The 20,498-nt window shown below is 43.4% G+C and overlaps 1 protein-coding gene across 2 annotated transcripts in view; it reads left to right on the top strand.

The window, feature by feature from the left end:
- Positions 1 to 6,014: 6,014 nt before the first annotated feature.
- LOC138164868 (leucine-rich repeat-containing protein 7) overlaps positions 6,015 to 20,498 on the top strand; it is a 602,064-nt gene continuing 587,580 nt past the window's right edge. For both annotated transcript variants that reach the window (XM_069092797.1, XM_069092796.1), the window contains exon 1: positions 6,015 to 6,911. In XM_069092797.1, coding sequence (XP_068948898.1) covers positions 6,910 to 6,911 — 2 coding nt within the window. In that variant the 5' untranslated portion in view covers positions 6,015 to 6,909. The remainder of the gene's footprint in view (positions 6,912 to 20,498) is intronic.

The raw sequence follows: 20,498 nt of genomic DNA, 5'->3' as shown, positions 1-20,498 counted from the left end.
AGGAAGGAAGGAAGGAAGGAAGGAAGGAAGGAAGGAAGGAAGGAAGGGAGGAAGGGAGGAAGGGAGGGAGGGAGAGAGGAAGGAAGGGAGGAAGGGAGGAAGGGAGGGAGGGAGGAGGGAAAGAGGAAGGGAGGGAGAAGGGAAAGAAAGAGGAAGGAAAGGAGGAGGAAGGAGGGGAGGAGGGAAGAAGAAAAGGAGAGAGGACGGAGGATTTTTCTGACATCAAATCTAAGCATGCCTCTCAGTTACTTCCATTCTTTGTTCCTAGTATCCTACTTTGAGACCAAATGGGTCTCAATCCTCCTCTTTATGATGTTATTTCAACTTTTTAAAGTCAGTTATGATGGCCATCTGTCTTCTCCAGGGTGAGCATCATCGGTTCATGTCACTTATCATCATCCCCTTGGATGGTCCTCCTCTGGATGTCAATCTAGGTTTTGTTTGAAGTGCTTTATTGCTTTGAAATGTCCTGCTTTCTCTTTTTAGTTCCTTGCCAAGCTCTTCCATTCCTCTTCCAATATGAGGGCTTATGCACTTTGAGTTGCTGATGTCAGTTTGTGACAGTGTGGACAGAACCCTGGACTTGGGGCCAGGAGGCCTTGGATACTAGTCTGACCTCCTGTAATGTTACTGGGATTTAAGATCTTCCCCCCATTAATAGGCCTCACATGGAGCCTATGAAGGGAAGCTTGCTTAGGGGAGGCTTGCTTGTAGGAAGGCTTTCACACCTTTTGCTAATTTCTAATCAGGCCCTGAGTCAGGAGGGTTGTTCTTCCCTGGTCAAGATTCTGAGTGGCCATAGGTTCAGAGCTCCCCAACTGCTCAGATGTAAAGGCTCTCTCAGTCCAGGGGTTTATGTGAAGTGTATAGTTGATTCAGGCATTCAGAGCCCTGTCTGTTGTTCTTTATTTTTCTGCTTGCATTTTCTCTGAAGTTCAGGGTCCTGACTTTCCCTTGAACTAATGAATGCAATTAAAAAAGATTGTTAAACCCTTAGCCAGCTTTCTTCCCTAGTAAAGCAGATCTAAGAACTTGTGCCAGCAGCCATCCTGGGGATACCAGTGCTGTTGCTGCTACATCTCCAAAACTCAATGGCTATGTGACACGAGACAAATGGTTTTGCCTCTTTGAGCCTCAGTTTCTTCCTACAGAACTGTAAAGGTCTTATTTCAGGAACCTATTACCTGAAACTATTTGTTGTCCATCCACCTTCCTTCCATAATATATCTTTTATCACCCATTTAAACCCACTGATGGAAATAAACAGCCCTCTCCTAATCCCCTGTTCTCTTCTCTGCTTATACTATATCTGGGATACTGGGTTCAGGTCTTCACAATGCACATTAGGAGGGTCACTGGAAAGGTAAGAGCATCAAAGAGAAGATGGCCAGGACCTCACTATATTCAGATAATTCAGACTTCAAAAGAGAAAAACAGGGTGAGGGGGATTAGAGTCATCAAGTATATTTGACAGGTTTTTTTTTTTCATGTGGATTAGAATTCTTCTACTTGGGCCTGGAGGGAAGATCTAGGAACAGTCATTGAAGTCGCAATGAGGAAACTTCAGGCGTAATATTATGAAACATTTCCTAACCACTGGAACTGCCCAAATGGGGAAGATAAATACATAAATAAAGTTTGTGTAAAAACAAAAGTATCAATAAAAATTAGATTGAGGCTGGAAAGTGAAAGATCAATGTTAGCTCCTCCATGAAGCCCTTTCTGACTTCCCTGCTTACCCCTATTGCCAATGTCATGACCTGACACAGCATTTTGTTTTGTAATTCTTGGATGCTCTGATTATTTAATAGTATGCATTGAATCTGTGTTTGTGTTTTACAATCTTTTTAGATTGTAAACTCTTATGCAGGCCCTATTTTATCTATCCATCCATCCATCTATCTATCTATCCATACCTATCTATGTATATCTATCTATCCCATCACCTATCTATCCATTCATCATCCAGCCATATATCTATCCATCCATCCATCAATCCAAATCTGTTTTTCTCACCTATTATCTATTTAGTCATGTCTACATATCTATCTATTTATCTATCTATCATCTATCTATCTATCTATCTATCTATCTATCTATCTATCTATCTATCTATCTATCTATCTAACTATCTTTGCTTAGCACAGTAGTATGTATTCAGTATGTACAGAATGAATGAATTTTAGGGGTCCTGACTTCAAATCCTGGTTCTTCAGCTTACTAGCTTTGTGACCTTGGGTAAGTCACCTCTCTCACAAGGTTGTACACCATAAAGTACTTATAATCTGGTGAGAGAGACCATGGGTTACCTAAGGTCACAGAGCTGATACGTTTGTGTGTCTACATGCGTGTATGTGTATATGTAGATTGTGTTTGCATGTATATGTGTATGTGTTTGTAGTATTATTATTGGCATTCCCTCTCTTTTCTTCAGGGTTCAGTACATGTTCTCCTTCCCAGAATCACAGATTTCAAGGTGAAGGGAACTCAAAGGTCATGGAGTCTGACCCCCTCATTTCCACAGCAAGGAAACTAAGGCTCAACAATGTTGACAAATTCACCCCAGATCATCCAACTAGTCATTGATAGAACAGAATTTCCCCTTTAACTGAGAACATGGAACCAGAATCTCTGACGATGTGGATGAATCCCTAATGGTGGTTTTTCAAGCATCCTGTCAGGTCTGGGGATGTATTTTGGGAATGGAGTAGCATTTCCAATGCTCCTTAAATCATTATTCACAGTAATAGTTTTGCCTATATTGGAAGCAGATCTTGGAGACGTTAAAGAGACCGAGGCATTTATCAGTATGCTCTGTGAATTCTTGACTTCTTTTAATATACTTCAGCTGTCCTTCAATGTTGTTCCAAACTGGCCCAGACTCAATCTGATGAGTGGTTGTCAAAACTTTCTTGATCCCAGTTCTTAAGTTGTGGATTTTTTTTTTCTCTTGGCTCTTGGGCTTTGCATGAGTCTAAGTATTTTCACATTCATCTGTGGTCAATTTTAAGACAATCATATGTACTTTGAAAGAATTGGTGCCAGGGCAGCCCAGAGTTAGTTTAAAGACAGCATTTCCATTTGCATTTCAATAGTTCGATCCTATGAGACCATTAGTGTTCAAAAGTAGAGGGGCCAAATTTTATAAATTTTATATCCATAAACCTTGTGCAAAATCAGGCCAGTATGCTCAGGGCCGCCTATCTTGAAGAAAAATATGTTTCTTCTTTTGCATTGTTTTATATGGAAATCACATCTATCAAAATACGTTAAGAGCTCACAGTAGCCATGCATGCTTTCCAAAACTCTATTCATTTAGATCTTTGCTGACTCACATGTGTAAGGTCCAGGAGCTAGAATTAGAGAAGGAGGAGAGAAGGCCATGATACGATTGGCACAACCTCCTTAGGGCTCAGGAAAAGACAAAGGTGGAAAGGCTCCAGAAGGCATTCCAAATTCCCCACTACACTCTTCACATTGTAGGTAAATACAATTTCCCAGGATTCTCCAGGCATTCAGTGTGGACATTCATTCATTTTTAGGAGAAGACAATAGAGAAAAATGTTGGTGACAAAAAGCAATTCTGTCAGATTTGGTAAGCTCTTGCACTTTGTGGGAAGTACTGTGTGAAAGCTGTGTAGGAAACCCTGCCGTATTGTGCTACAGCCAGATACTCTGATCCAAAATGAAACCATACTGCCCTCAAGGAGGTTACAGTCCCCTGTGCGAAATAGAAAATGTATATTAAATAGATATTAAGTAATTCTTGGCGTGAGGCAGGAGGATTAACAACATGGGGAGTGAGGAAAGGCCTCCTTTGGGAGGAGGGCACCTGAAATACACCTTGACGGCAGCCAGGTTTCGGAAGGGATGGAGAGGAGTGACCCACAGAAAACAATTCCATTCCATTTAATAAGCGTGAATTAAGTCCACACTACATACGCCAAGCACCAAGCTAATCCCGGGGTATGGGGGTGGGAATGAAGCGTTCATTCCAGACATGCTGGACTGCAGCAAGCAGACACGCAGGAAGGAGATGGAATGCCTGTTCGTGGGGAGTGGGGGGGGGGGGGGTGGCGGGATTTGAAGGGCTGCCCGGTAAAGGCTTTAAAGGCCAAGCTAAGGACTGACGCCATTGAGTGAGCTTTTCATTCTAGTTTTCAATTTCCTCTTTTTCTTTATCCAGGTCTTGTCTGCACATCCCACCCCGGGTTATCCACTGGGGCATGCAGGTGTAGGAAAACGGGAGTGGCCCTACTAAGGAAGGAGAAGGAAGTGTAGTTTGGGGCAATCCCCTAATTTGGCCCCTGAAATCCCCTATTTCCTTCTGCTGACAGTTCAGTTACGCTACAATTAGTGCATTTTCCAGCCCTTAAAAAGTCCACTTTGGTATTTCTTCAGATAATGAGTCTTGCCCAGCTTCTCGCTCCTTTCCTTCCTCAGTAGAATGAAACAGCAGTTTCTCAGTCATCAGCCAGCTGTTCCCCGCAAAATCAACCTTCCCTGGCTGGTTACCCATCCGATTAGTTCCCATGGCCCGAATTCCTTTCCAGGCAGCTCCTACCCAGAGAGAGAAGATAATTTTTGACCTTGAAGGCTTTGTGCTCCCAGACCCACAATTGGGAGAACGTGCCTTGCGTTGGGATGCTGTGTGCATTGCCCTGGGGAGCATGCCCTGCACGCCTGCATCGGCTCCTACACCACTCCACTTGGAGGTAGTTTGAAAGATGAAATGTCGGCCTTTTGCTTGCTTGGCAAGAAGAGAAAAGTAAAAGCTTAACTCCTGCTCGAGCGGACACTCAACAATAATTTCAAAAGAGAATTTCTAGGTAGGTATGTGTGTATGTGTGTGTGATTGTACGTGTGTAAACGTTTCTATCTCACACCAGACACTAAGAAGACAAAGAGAAAGAAGAAATCCACGGGGGTGGGGGCAAAAGACGTGTGCAGAATAAGGCTCATTTCTAATCGCCACTTTCCATCCCTCCCCCCTCCCCAATTTGTTGTTCTTGGAGGAGGGGTGATTTCCAGGGCTGCTTGACCCGCACACACTTCCAAGAGTTTGACAACAAACTCAGTGGCCCACGGGACTGAAGAGGCGGCTTTGTGTGCTGCTATGATAAGGGGCAGAGGAGATGGAGGGGTAAATCCTATGCTGCAAATCCTTTGTCGCTAGGAGGTGGCCCCTCCCAGGGTGGGCTTGGAAGATGGGGCTCTAAGTCCTTGGTGGGCGTCACACCGACTGCATCTGGACAAGAGACGCCCCCCCCCCCCATCTTCTTGGTAGCTTGGGAGGGCGGGGTCCTAGGGAGGCAGAAGTGGGGGGAGAGGAGGCGCTCTGACCCTGCTGAAAGAGCCGCGGCCACGGCGTCAGCAGCAGCAGCAGCGGCGGCAGCAGCAGCAACAGCAACGACCCCAGCAGCAGCCCCAGCAACAGCAGCCCCAGCCGCAGCCGCAGCACCAGCTGCAGCAGCAGCCTCTGCTGGAGCTCCGAGCCCCGAGCTGCGCTCAGCGGCGCTGGCAGTCACGGAATCTGTGGGGGCGGCTCTCCTTGCACGCACGCGGAGGCAGGCGGGCAGCTCTTTGCACCGGGAAAGGCTGCTCCAGGGGAAGGCGCGGGGAAGCGTGAGCCTGTGGCTGTGGTTCCGCCGCGGGGGCCCCAGCGCGCCCGGCCCGAGGTGGGAGCCCCAGGCGGCCGCAGGCAAAGACTCCCTCTCGGAGGGAGGCTCGAGCCGGCCCACGGAGCGGCAGCCAGCATCTGCCGCCGCCGTGAGACCGAGCCAGCGAGCCCCAGAGGGCCGGGAGCCGGGTCACCGTCCTCCCCAGGAAGCCCTGGGCCTCGGCAGCGGCGGATGGGCTCTAGCCTGGGCATCCTGCGCTTTCCCCGCGGGGTATTTAGCCGGGGAGGGGGCGGGGGCTAGTTCCGAGGGGAGGGGCGCGTAAGGGCTCAGTCTCCACCCCTCGCTGGTTGGGGAGGGGGGGAGAAAAATCTCCTTGACATTTTTCACACTTTGAAGCCGTAGCTGCACCCGGTGTAGTCCGTCCTACCAGGGGGTGGGGAGCACAAGCAAGGAGGAGGAGGAAGAGGAAGAGGGAAAAAGCCAAAAGGACGAGGGGGGAGGGGGCCGAGTAAGCCAGCTAACGAACGGGGCCGCCAGCCACATGCCCTGCCTCGCCGCTTGCCCACCCCGGCACCTGTGAGCCGAGCCGCCGCACCGAGGTGAGGCGAGGTGGGCAAGGCGGGCGAGGCCCCTGCCTTCCGGGCCAGCTGCCCAGATACCCCAGGCAGCGGTTTCTGGCCAGTCTCAGCTACTGCTACTGCTACCGGCTCTTTTAACCCCCTGCTTGCTTCGGCGCTCCCCGCACACCCAGCGCTCCTCGGGGATCCCACCCCCAGCCCCACCCCGCCTGGCACAGGCACACGGAGGCTACGAGTCGGGGGCGGGGGGGGGCACCGCTCGGCTTGCCTCCTCGCCTTTCCTTTTCCCACCAGGATTTATTGTCTGTGAAGCCTCCTGGGGGGTGGGGAAGGAGGTGCCGCTACTGCTGCTGCTGCCGCTGCTGGTGATTGGGTGGCCGGCCAGGCTTGGCACAGACTAGGAGAGTTGCCGCTCCACTCCCACCCCCAGCCTGCTGCTAGTCGCTGCCGGGCTTCCCCTCTCCACTGCTTCCCATGGGAACACATCCAGCAGTCCACCTGAAGGGCATCGGCATCATGGTCTAGCCTTGGACCTTCCTGGAATTCCCTTTCGTTTTCCTCCTTTCCTCTCTAAGAAAAGGAAAAAAAAAAAGATTCTCCACTCCCACTCTACTGCGGACCCTGGAACACACACTTTAAGGAATAACCATTTGCAGCTGAACGTCTGGAGCCCTTGGGAGACTCATGGATAGTTCCTCCAGGAGCCTTCAATGTGAGTACTCTACTTCTCTTCCCTGGCCCCTTCCCTTCCCTTGGAGAGGGGCTGCTGCAGTGGCCAGTCTCCGAGCCGTGCCTGCTTCCAGGCGCAGCAAGAAGGCGTGAAAGCAGTCGGGCTCCCTCTTGGGCGCCGAGACCCAGGGAGGAGAGGGCAGGCAGGTTCATCCCTGGGCTTCCCGCGATCCCCTGGTGCCAGCTGCTGCTCTGACTCTGGGGCAGCCGCTATTTCTCTTGGGGGCTGGCACCTAGATCTCTAGTAGATTGCGGGAGGCGTTTAAAAGGTCCTGACGGGCGGTTGGTAGAGGTAAGTGGGTGGACTTCAATGCCAGAGTAAGTCTAGTAAAGGGTTACATACTGCGAAAAGGGTGTGGGGAGAGGTAACGAGAAGACACTCACTGCTCTAACAGTTAGCAGTAAGGAGGTCCAAAACAGGGGTTCTTAACATCAGCTTGGAGATCGCGCCGGCAGCTGTTTCAGGGAGATGCCCAAAAGACTGGAGTGGCTGTTGTGATAGCTTCGGGCACACACTCTCTCACTCTCTTTCTCTCTTGCGCGCACACACACACACACATACACGAACGCGCGTGCACACGCGCGCGCGCGCGCACACACACACACACACACACACACACACACACTTGTAGCAAGGGAACATTAACCCTTGCTGCTCACCCTTCTGTTGTCCCTAGAGGTGCGGTTACCGATTTGGTGCCTGGGTTGTAATGAAAATCTTTCGAAGCTCTTTGTTTTGCCTGGGTGCTGGAAGGAAAGGGGTTTCGGGTACCGGGGTGCGGAGGGGCTAGGGCGAGGAGATCGGGGGTGTATTAAGAGACAGAAGGATTTTCCCCTCCCCACCCCAGAGACCTTCCCAAACTCGAGCTTCTGGTTTCCATTGTGCCTCGATTCCGAAGCTGCTGAGAGTGGGTGATCCTGGACTGTTCCGATTTCTGCGCTTTTGTCCCCTTTCAATGGCTCGGCGTTCGTTCTCCCAGCTGGACTCCTTAGCAAGCCGGCTGTGTCTTATAGCCTCCACTGAAAGAGTGAGAAAACGAATAACAGCAGTATTGATAACTGCATCCTGACTGCTAGCACATTGCTTTCATTACGATATAGCTCTAGTCTTTCTGCTAGCACAGTCAGCGATCTCTAGAGGGCTGCGTTATTAGCTTTTTAAATAGCTTTAATATGTGTCTGTTTTTATTAGTTAGGGGATTGCTTTCCACATTACAGTGCTCAACTGCAAGGGGGGGGGGAGCTGAGAAAGAGCCCAGCCTCCACCCTCCCTCCACTTCTGCTCGGTCTCCTCCCCATACAAAGCGGGGGGAGGGGGGAGTGCAGCTGAGGTGGGGGCTAGCGGAACGGGGAAATGCACTTGCCTAACTCATGGAAATAAACCCCAGGCAAGCCTCCTTTTTAGAAAAGGGATGATGGAACCTCTCCTACGTCCCATCCTTCCAAGAAGGAGAAAGGGAGGGCTGCTAAGACATCTGCTTGTACCTTCTGCTTACTTTCGCAAGGTACCTTCAGTTAGTCGAAATCACCTGAGGTGGTAACTGGGTCACGGTGCACCCCTCTGTGCCCCCATCCCCCTGTACAGCGTGCCCCATGCAATTTGGTCCTCTGGGTGGGAGAGAAGCGGTTTAATGGACCGGTGTATTCGAACCTGGGGAAAGTGTCTAGGCACAATAGAGATATCAGAGCGTGGGCGAGAGGAGGGGAAGCAGACCACGTGATCTCTCCGGTGGGCAAGATCCACTGCTGGGAACTTGATTTTCTTTGTTCCTGCCTGAGCCTGTGAAATGTCATGCGTCCAGGCTGCTTTATTCCGCCTACAGAAGAAAGTTTCCTGCATGTATTAATGGAGAAATATAGATGCACAAGATGGTTAATTTGAGGCGGGGGGAGGGGTCCGTACAGCCACCTTTTGAGTAAGGCATGCCTTTCTGGAGAAGTTGCACAGCTCCCCCGACACACGTGGGCAGGCATCCCCCATGGCCGTGAACCTCCTACCTCCTTCTGTTAGAAGCAAGCATCCCTAGCTTCCCCGGACTGCTAGGCGAACCCATTCCCAAAGCCACATAAAGTAAGGCTTCGGAACTCTTCCAGGTTACGAGGAGGGACCTGCCCTGCTGGGCAGAGGCGGCAGATGCCGCTGCTGCTAGGTTCCGGGGTACTAGAGATGCAAGGAGAAGGTGCAGACTTGAGGACTGGGTTTTGCTTTGGTTTCTAATGCACCTGGATACGAAGGTGGTTGGGGATCGATCTTTAGGAATTCCTCTGTTTGGACAAGAGAAACCGCCCGCTAGTATACTACCAGAGTGCTGAGGCGGAATTTGGACATTTTCCAAAACGGGGTTAGACAAGGGGTGACTTTAGCTAATTGGGATTTTTTTTTTTTTTTTTGCACAAGAAGTCTGCATGCCTGGGCGATGGTTCCCATTTTTATTTCACCATTTTATGAACAATCCTTGTGAATAGAAGTTTTATCAGTATTTCAGTAGGATCCTTTGTGCTCTGAAGCATATGGTGGTATTTCCCAAGAAAAGGACAGCCATCGCTGGCACGTTCTGGGGGTGATAGCTGTTCATGCACCTTTTTAGTTGCTTATTCGTGAAAAGACGTGAATTTACCATGGCAACCCCTACATTTTCTAGCACATGTGACTTGCACACATGCCGTGTCAAAAATAGAAGCACCTCCTTAAAGGAACACAGCCCCATTCAGGAAAAGTGAAGCGCCCTGGGCCCAGGAATTTCAGAGGGGCTTGTGGCTTGTTCTATTTTCTGCATAAAAATGCCAGCTAATAGCATGTTCTTATTTTTATTGTCTTGTCTTTTAAAAGTGCAAAACTTAAAGCAATTGATGTCAGTTTCTATTTTGGTCTTCGTTTTCTTTTAAAATGCCTTTTTCCATATAAATTAATCTGAAAATTTAAGGATACAGGGATGAATACCAGTGTGTGGCAGGGAAGTCACAGATGACAGGGAAGAAGACAAAGTGTCAGCCTTCAAAGGGCTCACAGGCAAGAAAAAGGGGAGTCGGTGATTTCCTTGGTGTAAGGCATTTCCCCCAACCAGTGCATGTCCCTGGGTTCTTTCCCAGTTGAGGCTTAGATTTATGCTCCAGGCCTGTGGCACTGACAGCTTAAGAGACTTGCCCAGCATCAGATAGGCAGTATTTGTCAGAGGACTGATTGGAATTCAGGTCTTACTGACTGGAAGGCTAGCTCTACCCAGTAAACAAAGCAGTTTTTCCTAATACATAGCATTATATTATAATTAAAACTGCCATGTGTTATATATATTCCTCTGTGTGTATGTGGGTATGAGAGAGAGAGAGAGAGAGAGAGAGAGAGAGAGAGAGAGAGAGAGAGAGAGAGAGAGAGAGATTAAGATTTAAAATTTATTATCTTTTGGGACCTTTAAAAAGCTCCATTGCTATGGATAAGTACCACAAGTGTTTCTATCCTGATTTTACAAATGTGAAAATTGAGGATGAAGAAGGTTGTGACATTTGCCCATGAGCACACAGTTAGTAAATGTCGGAGGCAAGATTTGAATCCAGCTCTCCCTGACTCTAGAATGTCTTTGGACCACACTAGGCTGCTTCTCAAGCATATATAAAATTTTAAAAGTGTTATATATTGTTTGAGGGGAAAATTCATGTATAACCTTAAATTAACAAATGTGGGGGCCCTTGCTTAGCAAGATGATTTGGGATACCAGCTCACTGAGTTGCACATTTTTGTCCACAATGACTCTTTCTCCGGCTGGTGATTCCCACGGTTCATCAGGAAGGAGTATGACTCTCACACTAGGTATCCCACCAATGCATTAGTTTCAGAACATCCCCTTTCTATGATCTTCAAGCAGAGTCTGGTGCCTCAAGCTGGGGTTGATAGAGAGTCCATTCTTACTCTGGCTCTTTTCAGAATTGCTGGCCTCTGAGGACCCTTCCATCCTGGGGACTCCATGCTCATACTTCTATCAGGATTTATTCTACTTCCATAATCACACACTGGAATTTTGGGCCTATACCTGCATAATTTCATGTGAACAGGGGTCTCTGCTCTATCACTGTCAATCAGCAACTCCTTCTGGGGCAGTGGGAGGTCACCCAGTCCATATGGATCAAAGGCAGGATTTGGACTCAAGGTTTCATGAATCCAAGACTGCCTTTCTGACGCCTATCCCACTATGTCTCCCTAGGGCCTTTCTATTTTAATTGAAAATGACATATATTACTTTGTAGAAAAAGACAAACCAAAAAGTCTTCTCACACTCAACCACATTCATTCTTTAGAATATTTGGAAAAAGATAAAGATGCTTAAAAAAAGAATTAAAATAGTAATAATACTTCATTTTTTGTTTTTTCTTTAGCTATTACTATTTTGACATTATAGGGTATCCTATCTGGAAGTCTTGGTATAGTTTGAAGTTAATGAGAACTTAAAACTTCACTGAGGCTTTTGGGACATCCTGTATATTCTTTTTTTTTTTTTTTAAAGCAATTGGGGTTAAGTAACTTGCTCAAGGTTACACGGCCAGTTATTTCTGGGTGTGGTGCTGACTATCTGAGCCCGGATTTGATCCAGGTCATCCGGACACTGGAGCCAGTGCTCTTACTCGCTGTGCTACCTGGCCGCCCCAAAATTAGGACATCTCTTCCTTAGATGTATTTTTTTTTTTTTTTTGCTTTTTGGAGGTGGGAGCGCAGGACAATTGGGGGTTACGCCCAAGGTCACACTGCTAGTAAGTGTTAAGTGTCTAAGGCCAGATTTGAACTCTGGTCCTCCTGACTCCAGGGCTCGTGCTCTATTCACTGTGCCACCTAGCCGCCCCCATTCTGTATATTCAATTCATTTAAACACGTATTCTATTGTATATGTGTTATGTGCCATATAATGTGACCCTGGGAAAATCAATTAACCCTGTTTGCCTCAGTTTTCTCATTTGTAAAATGAGCTGGAGAAGGAAATGGCAAAGCATTCCAGTATCTTTGTCAAGAAAAGTCCAGATCAGGTCACAAAGAGTCGGATACCCTTCAAACTGAACAATGACATATGAGTTCAAACTGTGGCTGGAGACTATGGTTTCCATCTGGAATAGAAGCATTTCTCCATCTCCTCTTCCCTTTGCTTGATTCCATTTACACATACAGAGCATCTTCCCAGAGCTGTACCATTCTCCTTTTTTATCTCTGACTGCCGAAATGTGCCACTCTTCTTTAAAGGCTGTTTTAATGCCTTCTCTTTCATGAAGCTTTCCCTGATTTCTCATCTGTTCTCAAACTCGCTCTTCGATTTTTTGAAAATACTTCGTCTTACTCTCTCTTTTTCCATGACTTTCTCTCTTTAATGCCCATTGATTATATGTCCACAACATCTCCCATGTCTGCTCACTCCCCTCCATTCACACAGACATTATACTGTCACCTAGACAATTGCAATAGTCTCTTCATTGTTCTCCCTCCCCAGCCCCTTCCTTTTCCAACCCATCCTACATACAATTGCCAAAGTCATCCTCTGCTCCCAGCCCAAGTTGAAGCATGTCACTCTTCTGATTACAAAGCTCCACTAGATCCCTCTTGCTTCTAGGACAAAAAGAAAATGGACCCTTTGGGCCACTGACAGGCCTTCATTATCTCACTTCGGGCCACCTTTCCAGACTGTTGTTACTCTGTTCCCCAAATTCTCCAGTTTAATCAGGCTGACCCACAAGTTCCTCATACTTGATCTTCCATTTACCACCTCTGTGCGTTTTCACAGGCTTCGATACATGTCTGGAATTCTTCCTCCATCAAAGCCCCTTGAGAGCAGGAATTGTCTTTTGCCTTTCTTTGTTCCCCCAGAGCTTAGCATGGTGTCTACTTCAAGCCTGTTGATTTTGTCTCCTTGCCTCTGTCTCTTAAAGTCTGCAGTTTCCTTTTGGCATTCCTGAAGTCACTAATGCCCAATCCAGTCTGAAATATTTTTTTTTATTTATTTTGCTTATGTTTGGAATTAGAATATGTATGGATGTGTTATGTTTCTTGATAAGATGGAAATTCCTTGAGAGGAGGGAATGTTTGGGTTTTGCGGGGGCTTTTTTTTTTTTTTTTGTCTTTGAGTCTCTAGTCATCCTTATGAATATCTGGTCACTGGACCCAGATGGCTCTGGAGGAGAAAGTGAGGCTGGTGACCTTGCCCTGCCCTCCCTCACTCAAATCAAAGTCAACTGAATGTCATGTCATCACTTCCCTGATGCCACAGTACTCTACGAGAACAGAGGACAAAACACGTCTCGAGTAATTCCTGGTCCCTCATGGATACTTAATAAATGCTGGTTGGATGCTTGTTTTATTATCACATCTTATCTTGTTTCCTACTTACTTGTTTATATGTCACATGTAAACCTCCCTGCCTTTTCTTTTCCTTTAAAGACCATAAACTCCCTGAAGGAAGGGTCTATGTTTCATTGTCTTTATTTCCCTAGCACCTAGTAAAATATGCTATACGTGAGAAGTATTTCATGAATTGTTATTGAATTATTCAATCTCTTTTGGGTTAACTTATACATAAAGTGAATTAAGCTTACCTCCATGAGCTCACCAACATCATTCTGGTATTAAATTCAGCAACTAATACTTATAATTGGGAAATTTTTATAATCTTAAAAGAAAGTACATTTTAATTGCACTTTCTTCCCTTTGGGGATTAATGAAAAAAATCACCTAAATTCCATCCTTGGTGAAATTTTATCCTTCACTATTCATTTTGTCTTTAGCTTACAGCATTTATATTTCATATTGAGCAATCTCACAAAATTGGAAGGTTTGCTGACTTAATGTATTGTTTGGCAAGCATATGTATTGAAATATATTCAACTAATATTTAGTTTGATCACCCATGATAGGCTTAATAGATTTTTTCTTACACTTGATATATACACAATCAGAAATGGTGTTATAAATAAATTAATAATATTGGGAAAATGACATGAGTTCATTAATTCCCCAGAATGCCTTACACTTACATGTGTTTCCAACTAAGTTTTTAAATTCAGGTCTAAAACGGTTAGGAAATCTATATTCTTACAGAGATCACCAGATACTATTAGTATAAAATAGGGAAGAAAAAAAAGAAAAAACCCTTGGTTTCGCACTAGAACTGTTGTGCTATATAATGAAGGTAAAATAACTATAATAATAATACCTAAAATTTACATAGCACTTCATAAACCTTAAACCTTAAGGTTTATGAATCACTTTATAAATATTGATCACATTGGTCATTATAACAACCCTGAAAGGGAGGTTTTATTATTATCCCCATTCTACAAATGAGGAAAATGAGTCAGAAGTTGTGACTTGCCCAGCCAAGCAGCTAGTAAGTGGCTGAAGACTAAATTGAACTCCCACCTTCCTGACTCCAAGTTCTACTGCTCTACTCTCTATGCTACCTAACTGCCTGAAATGACAGCTTCTTTTTCCTAGTTTTGCCTCTTTAAATATCTCGGAAGGGATATTAGGTCAGGTTTGGGGGAAAAAAAGTGTTTAAGTACAATGGCACTAATATCTGTAACAAATACACCCACATAAATAGCATTATTGAAGTAGGAATAAAATATCGTGATTTAAAGTAGACATAAAATAGTATTCTTAATGTAGATATAAATCATTCTTATTAAGGTAGGGTCTGTACTGACACTTTTACTGTATTACAAACAACTTCAGTGATGCCATAGAGAACTTTAATAGTCATTGAGCTTGCTTCCTCTCTTGAGATTTTCTCATCTTGTCCAGAAATTGACAAATATTTGGGGTGTTTCTTAATGAACACAAAAGGATTGAGAATTTCAATAGTCCATCTATATTCAAATGAATGTCTATGGCCATGTTTGGCAGTAATGCATCATATGACTTTTGTGACAGTTATTTAATATGGGCACAGAAAAGACAGTGGCTTATTTTCATGGAATAATTAATCCATGCTAGAAATACTTAATATGCTATTAGACTCTGTCATGTAGAGAAATATTAAGGTTATTTTAAATAAAGCCATCTTTTTTTTTTCAATTCAAAAGGCTCTCGTGGCTTCTCTAACAATGATGATATTCTTCATAAAGACACATCTGAGGAGTTCTCATAAAAGCATCTTTAAATGGTTAACTGTATAGAACCAGATCAGCATTGGCTACAGTTGGGACAACCACATCCAATCAATAACCAGCATATAAGTGTTTAATTTGGGACAGACATAGAAGGAGCTATTGGAGATGTGAAGACATTTTTTGAAGCCTTTCTTGCCTTCAGAGAGTTTACATTTCCCTTAATTAATTACATAGGTTATCCCAATGTGTATGTGTTTCATTTTTTTCTCAGATGGATAGGGTGTTAAGAACATTGTAGAGATGTAATCCTTTCTAGTCATCTCCACCTCCATTGGCATTTGGTCTACAAGTGGTTCATAAACCTTATTTTTCCCATAAATGACAACTGAGCACATAGAAAACTATGAAATACTTTAGGAGATGCTCATAGTAAATATCATAATAAGCATAATGGTATTGGTTGAGGTCAAAGACAGTGCTAAGCAAATAAGGGACAAAAATTCATCTGATAATTTAATTGGCAGGGATGCATACACATTTACTAATGAAGTAAATAGCATGAGAATGAGGAGGAAGAGGAGATGAAAGTCTATGACAGGATAGAAGACCCTGGAAGAAGTGGGAAAACCAGCTGATATTATTAGAGAAGATTACGGGTTAAATTGAACCATCCAGAAAAAGGTTACACACACACCCATACACAAACACACACACACACAGAATTTATTGAGTAAATGTACTTTAGTTTAATAGGAGATTATGAAAGTGATCGATTGCCTACTTCTTTGTATGATAATAAAAACATTAGAAAAGGGCAGGCTAGGATGCTATCTAGGTACCAAGGAATGATTTTCATGTGTGTGTGTAAACATGTGCAAAATATTTGATCAATGAGTATGATGCCAGAAAACTCCCTGATAGACTAATTAGGTGGACTTCCTAAAAAGTGTTGGGAGTAAGACTTCAGATTTTATTGTATTTGTTCACCACAGTTTTACAGCAAATAACTAGTTCTGAAGTTATCTGGCATGATTGGTCCATCTGGTTTTATATTAGTGGAGAAAAAGAGACACAGACTTTTGCCATCTTGGACCAGAGAGTCAAAGGAAGTTGCTATTATTCAATGTAAACTTAAATCCATGAATGAAATCACCTCCCATGGCCCCCATGTGAACAATTAGTTGTCTTACCCTGCCCCTAATTATCATGTGTCTGTTTGGTATAAAATGTGCATGTATCTGTACACATGTCCATACATGTCTGCCTCCTTGTCCTCTCACCCCTCTTTGCATAGAATGTAAGCTTCTTTGGGGCATGCCCTTCTTCACTTTTGTATTTGCATCCGTGGAAACTAGCATAGTTCCTGGCACAAAATATATGTTTACAAATGTTTGTTGATTGGATGACTGCCTCCTAACGAGAAGATGATGAAAGTGAACATACATTTTCAAAATTAAATGTTTTCCGATTTTTACTTCAATGTTTTCGATAACATTATCTGGATAATGTTGGACAGTAGCCATGTTTGAACAGTGTTAGTATTATTTACAGTGCTATAGTTGTGATATTTTAAAATCTAATTTTGTAAACTTGAGAACTCAGTCTATACAGGTAAAGTGACAAGTCAGATGAATGTTGCCAGCCAGCATGGCTGATATTGACCATTTTATCACATCTGACATGAATCTACCTTCCTGAATTTTCAGGTATTTGCATTGCCTTTTTGCTTCTCTTTGACTATCTCAGGGCATAATGATGCAGTGACAAAAATTCACTACATTTCCCTGATGTATTCAAATGAGGATGCTTCTCTTTATGTAACAAAATTGGTTTTAATCATTGTATATGTGTTATCTTTCTCAACCTGCCTTGTATGATACCATTTTTTTTAATAAACATGAGAATGTTATTTTAATTTCTCTAGCATCTTTTGAGTAATTATGCTGTTTAGTGAAACCTAAGGGTGAAATGAATGTTAAATGCTAGGAAAATGTCAAAACTACTTAAATATTTAAAGCTTGGTGAATTACTTTATTCATTTATTTGGGGGGGGGGGGAGTCAGAGCTCTTAGTGGTGTCAGGATTTTCCTGATCAACAACTTCCTTCCCCCAATGAAGATCTTTGAATGTTCTGTAACTTACAGTTTTAAGGAGTTGCCAAAGGCACCAAAAGGTGAAGAAATGTACCCAGAGTCATAAAACCAGGACTCAATATGGGAAGATCTTGGACCAGGTATTTCTCTCTCTCACTAACTGACCATTTAGACTTTGTCTTAAGCAACATTAAAGATTTAAAATGCTTCACTGTCCACCTTCAAAACATCACTTCAATCCAATGAGCATTTATTTAGTGAGCATCTACTCTGTATGTGAAAGTCATTGAGAGCTAATGGTGATACTCAGACGATAATGAAACAGGCCATCCCTTCAATGAGCCTACATTCCACTAAGGTGAAACATTGTAGACACTATGTAAAGATGAAATTGATCAAAAGAAAAGAAAAATGAAACTGGGGCGGAGAAGGACACTAAAGTTGGAGGAATCAGCAAAGTTCTCATGTAGGAGATAGCACCTGAGCTGAGCTTTGAGGGGATCCAGGAATTCCAGGAGGAAAAAGCATTCTTGAACACCAGTGCCCTAATATAGAATTATAGAATGTCAGACTTGGAACAGAAGTTAGAGTCCAGGCTTCTTAGTTTATCAAAAGTATTGAAATCTCAACATAATATTTTTAAAATTATTTTTTTTTATTTTTCAACATACACTTCTTTAAGCTTTTGAGTTTTAAATTTTTTCCCCCTTCTTCTCCTCCTCACTCCCCAAGATGGTGTGCAATCTGATATAGGGTCTACTTATACATTCATATTAAACATATTTTCACATTAGTCATGATGTAAAGAATTATAACTAATAGAAAGAACCATGGGAAAGAAGAAACAAAACAAAACAACCAAAGAAAAGGAGAATAAATTGTATGCTTGTATCCACCTTCACACTCCAAAGATCTTTCTTTGGATGTGGATAGCATTTTCCATAATGAGTCTTTTGGAGTTGTCTTAGATCCTTGCATTGCTGAAAAGAGCCAAGTCTATCAAAGTCAGTCATTGTACAATGTAGTTGTTACTGTGTACAATGTTCTCTTGGTTCTGCTCCCCTCACTCAACATCAGTTCATACAAGTCTTTCCAGGTTTTTCTGGTCTACTTTCTCATCATTTGTTATAGAACAATAGTATTCCATTACATTCATATACCACAACTTGTTCAGCCAATCCACAATTGATGGACATGCCTTCAACTTCCAATTCTTCCTCACGATAAAAAGAGTGGCTGTAAATATTTTTGTACATGTGGGTCTTTTCCTATTTTTATGATCTCTTTGGGATACAGACCTAGAAGTGGTATTCTGGTCAAAGGGCATGTACTGTTTTGTAGCCCTTTGGCATAATTCCAAATTGCGTTCTAGAATGGTTGGATCAGTTCACAACTCCACCATCAACAATGCATTAGTGTTCCAATTTTCCCACGTCTTCTCCAGCATTTATCATTTTCCTGTTTTGTCATATTATTAAATCTGATAGGTGTGATGTGATACCTCAGAGTTGTTTATTTTGTCATGTTATCAAATCTGATAGGTATGATGTGATACCTCAGAGTTGTTTATTGATATATTATTTGATATCACAAATCTTATTCCATAAGCCTAACCCAAGTGTAGTAGGACTCCTGCTATGAATGTCTCCATATCTAATTCCATATCAAGCATTTTTCAAGAAATAGCATCTTGTTAAGAAAATGCAATATGCCAAAATTAGACTTTAGAAACATACATTTAAGAGAAAAAGGGATACTCCTGAAAGTGCAGATTCTGAAGACAGAGTTATCTACTCCATTTTCATTGATTACACTTACTATCTGTGTCACCTTTGGTAAGTAATTTCATAACTTGAGGGCTCACTTTCTTCATGTATCATATAAGAGTGTTGACCGACATGGCCTCTGAGATTCCTGGTTCAATTATTATTTCTATTTTCATTAAAATGCCATTAATAGAAAATTGAATTATTATAAACTCACATGAGTTACACCCAGCTATTCAGAAATACACTTATTGCTTCAAATGAGAAGCACCTGAATTGGCCCCAGTGACTATAGTTTTGTGACAGATCATAGCCAAGGTTCTCAGAAGCAGCTAGAAAACCTCAGAATCTATCTAGTCCACTGATACCTGAAAAAGAACATTCATTTGTATAGCAACAAATGTTTAAGACTCTTTTTAATGACCAAATGGCTATATTGTCTATTGGTACACTTGCTAAGCTTTTCATTTGAAGAATTATTTTCTTCATACCAGCTTTCAGCATACTGTTCCAGGACTGGTGGGTGGAAAAGAACAGAACATATTCCTGTCTCTGAATGTGAACCCACTCACCATTTTACAGGGAAGAATATGAATGTCCTAGGAAGAGGAGTTAAAGGGAAGAGAGGATGTTAACCTCCCCTAATGCTCTAGGCAGTGGGACCCCCTACCACCACTTCCAAGCCAGGCAGATTAGGACCCAACCTTTCCTTTAACGACAACTCATTTCATTTTGTCACATGATTTTTGGACAAACACTATCATGGGGGTGCCTCCCCTCCCCCCTTTTAAAACAGTCCAACTCTTAGGAATGGGATCTATACGGTCACAGGCACTCTGGAAGCGGGGTATAGCCCTGCTTGCCATAGAAAGGGGTTGAACATGGGTCTATCTTGGACCTCAGACAGAGAGGGTTAGAGACTTATGGATTAATTAAGCAGCTATAAGATATTCAAATTTACAAGTCCCATGGGATGAACATCGATGTATCAGAGCTTTATCTTTCCATAACAAAAATTATTTATATCTGATATGAAATCAATATTCACAGTGGAATTGAATTCTTTATAAGATCACATAATCAATCAAACAATAAAAATGCATTATCTTCCTACTATGTGCCTGGTACTATGACAAGTACAAAATAAGGGGGAAATGATCCTGCCTTCAAGGAGTTCACAGTCTAAAGGGGAGAAAACAAACAAACCAATATATGCAAACATGCTATATACAGGATAAATGATAAATAATTAACAGCAGGGAGGTACAAGAATGAAGAGGGGTTTCTAAAGGCTTCCTGTAGTAAATGTAAGTTGAGCCAGGGCTTAAAGGAAGCCAGAGAAGCCAGTAGGTGAGAATGAGGAGGGAGAACATTTGCAGCATGGAGGGACAGGCAGTGAAAATGCCCAGAACCAGGAATAAAGTGTCTTGCTTGTGGAACAGCTGGGAGGTCAATGTCACTGGATCAAAGAAAATATGTCAAGGAGTAAGGTGGAAGAAGACTCCAAAGGGAGGAGAGGGCTGGGTTATGAAGCACTTTGAGTGCTAAACAGGGGATTTTGTATTTGATCCTGGAGGTGAGAGAGAACCACTTGTGTTTATTGAGTAAGGGGGTGACAATGGTTAGACCTGG

The sequence above is a fragment of the Petaurus breviceps genome, unplaced genomic scaffold, assembly GCF_028583685.1.
Source record: "Petaurus breviceps papuanus isolate PSGF00001 unplaced genomic scaffold, PetGlider_PUasm1.0 207, whole genome shotgun sequence".
NCBI classification, from domain to species: Eukaryota; Metazoa; Chordata; class Mammalia; order Diprotodontia; family Petauridae; genus Petaurus; species Petaurus breviceps.
This window is presented reverse-complemented; position numbering and strand designations above follow the sequence as displayed.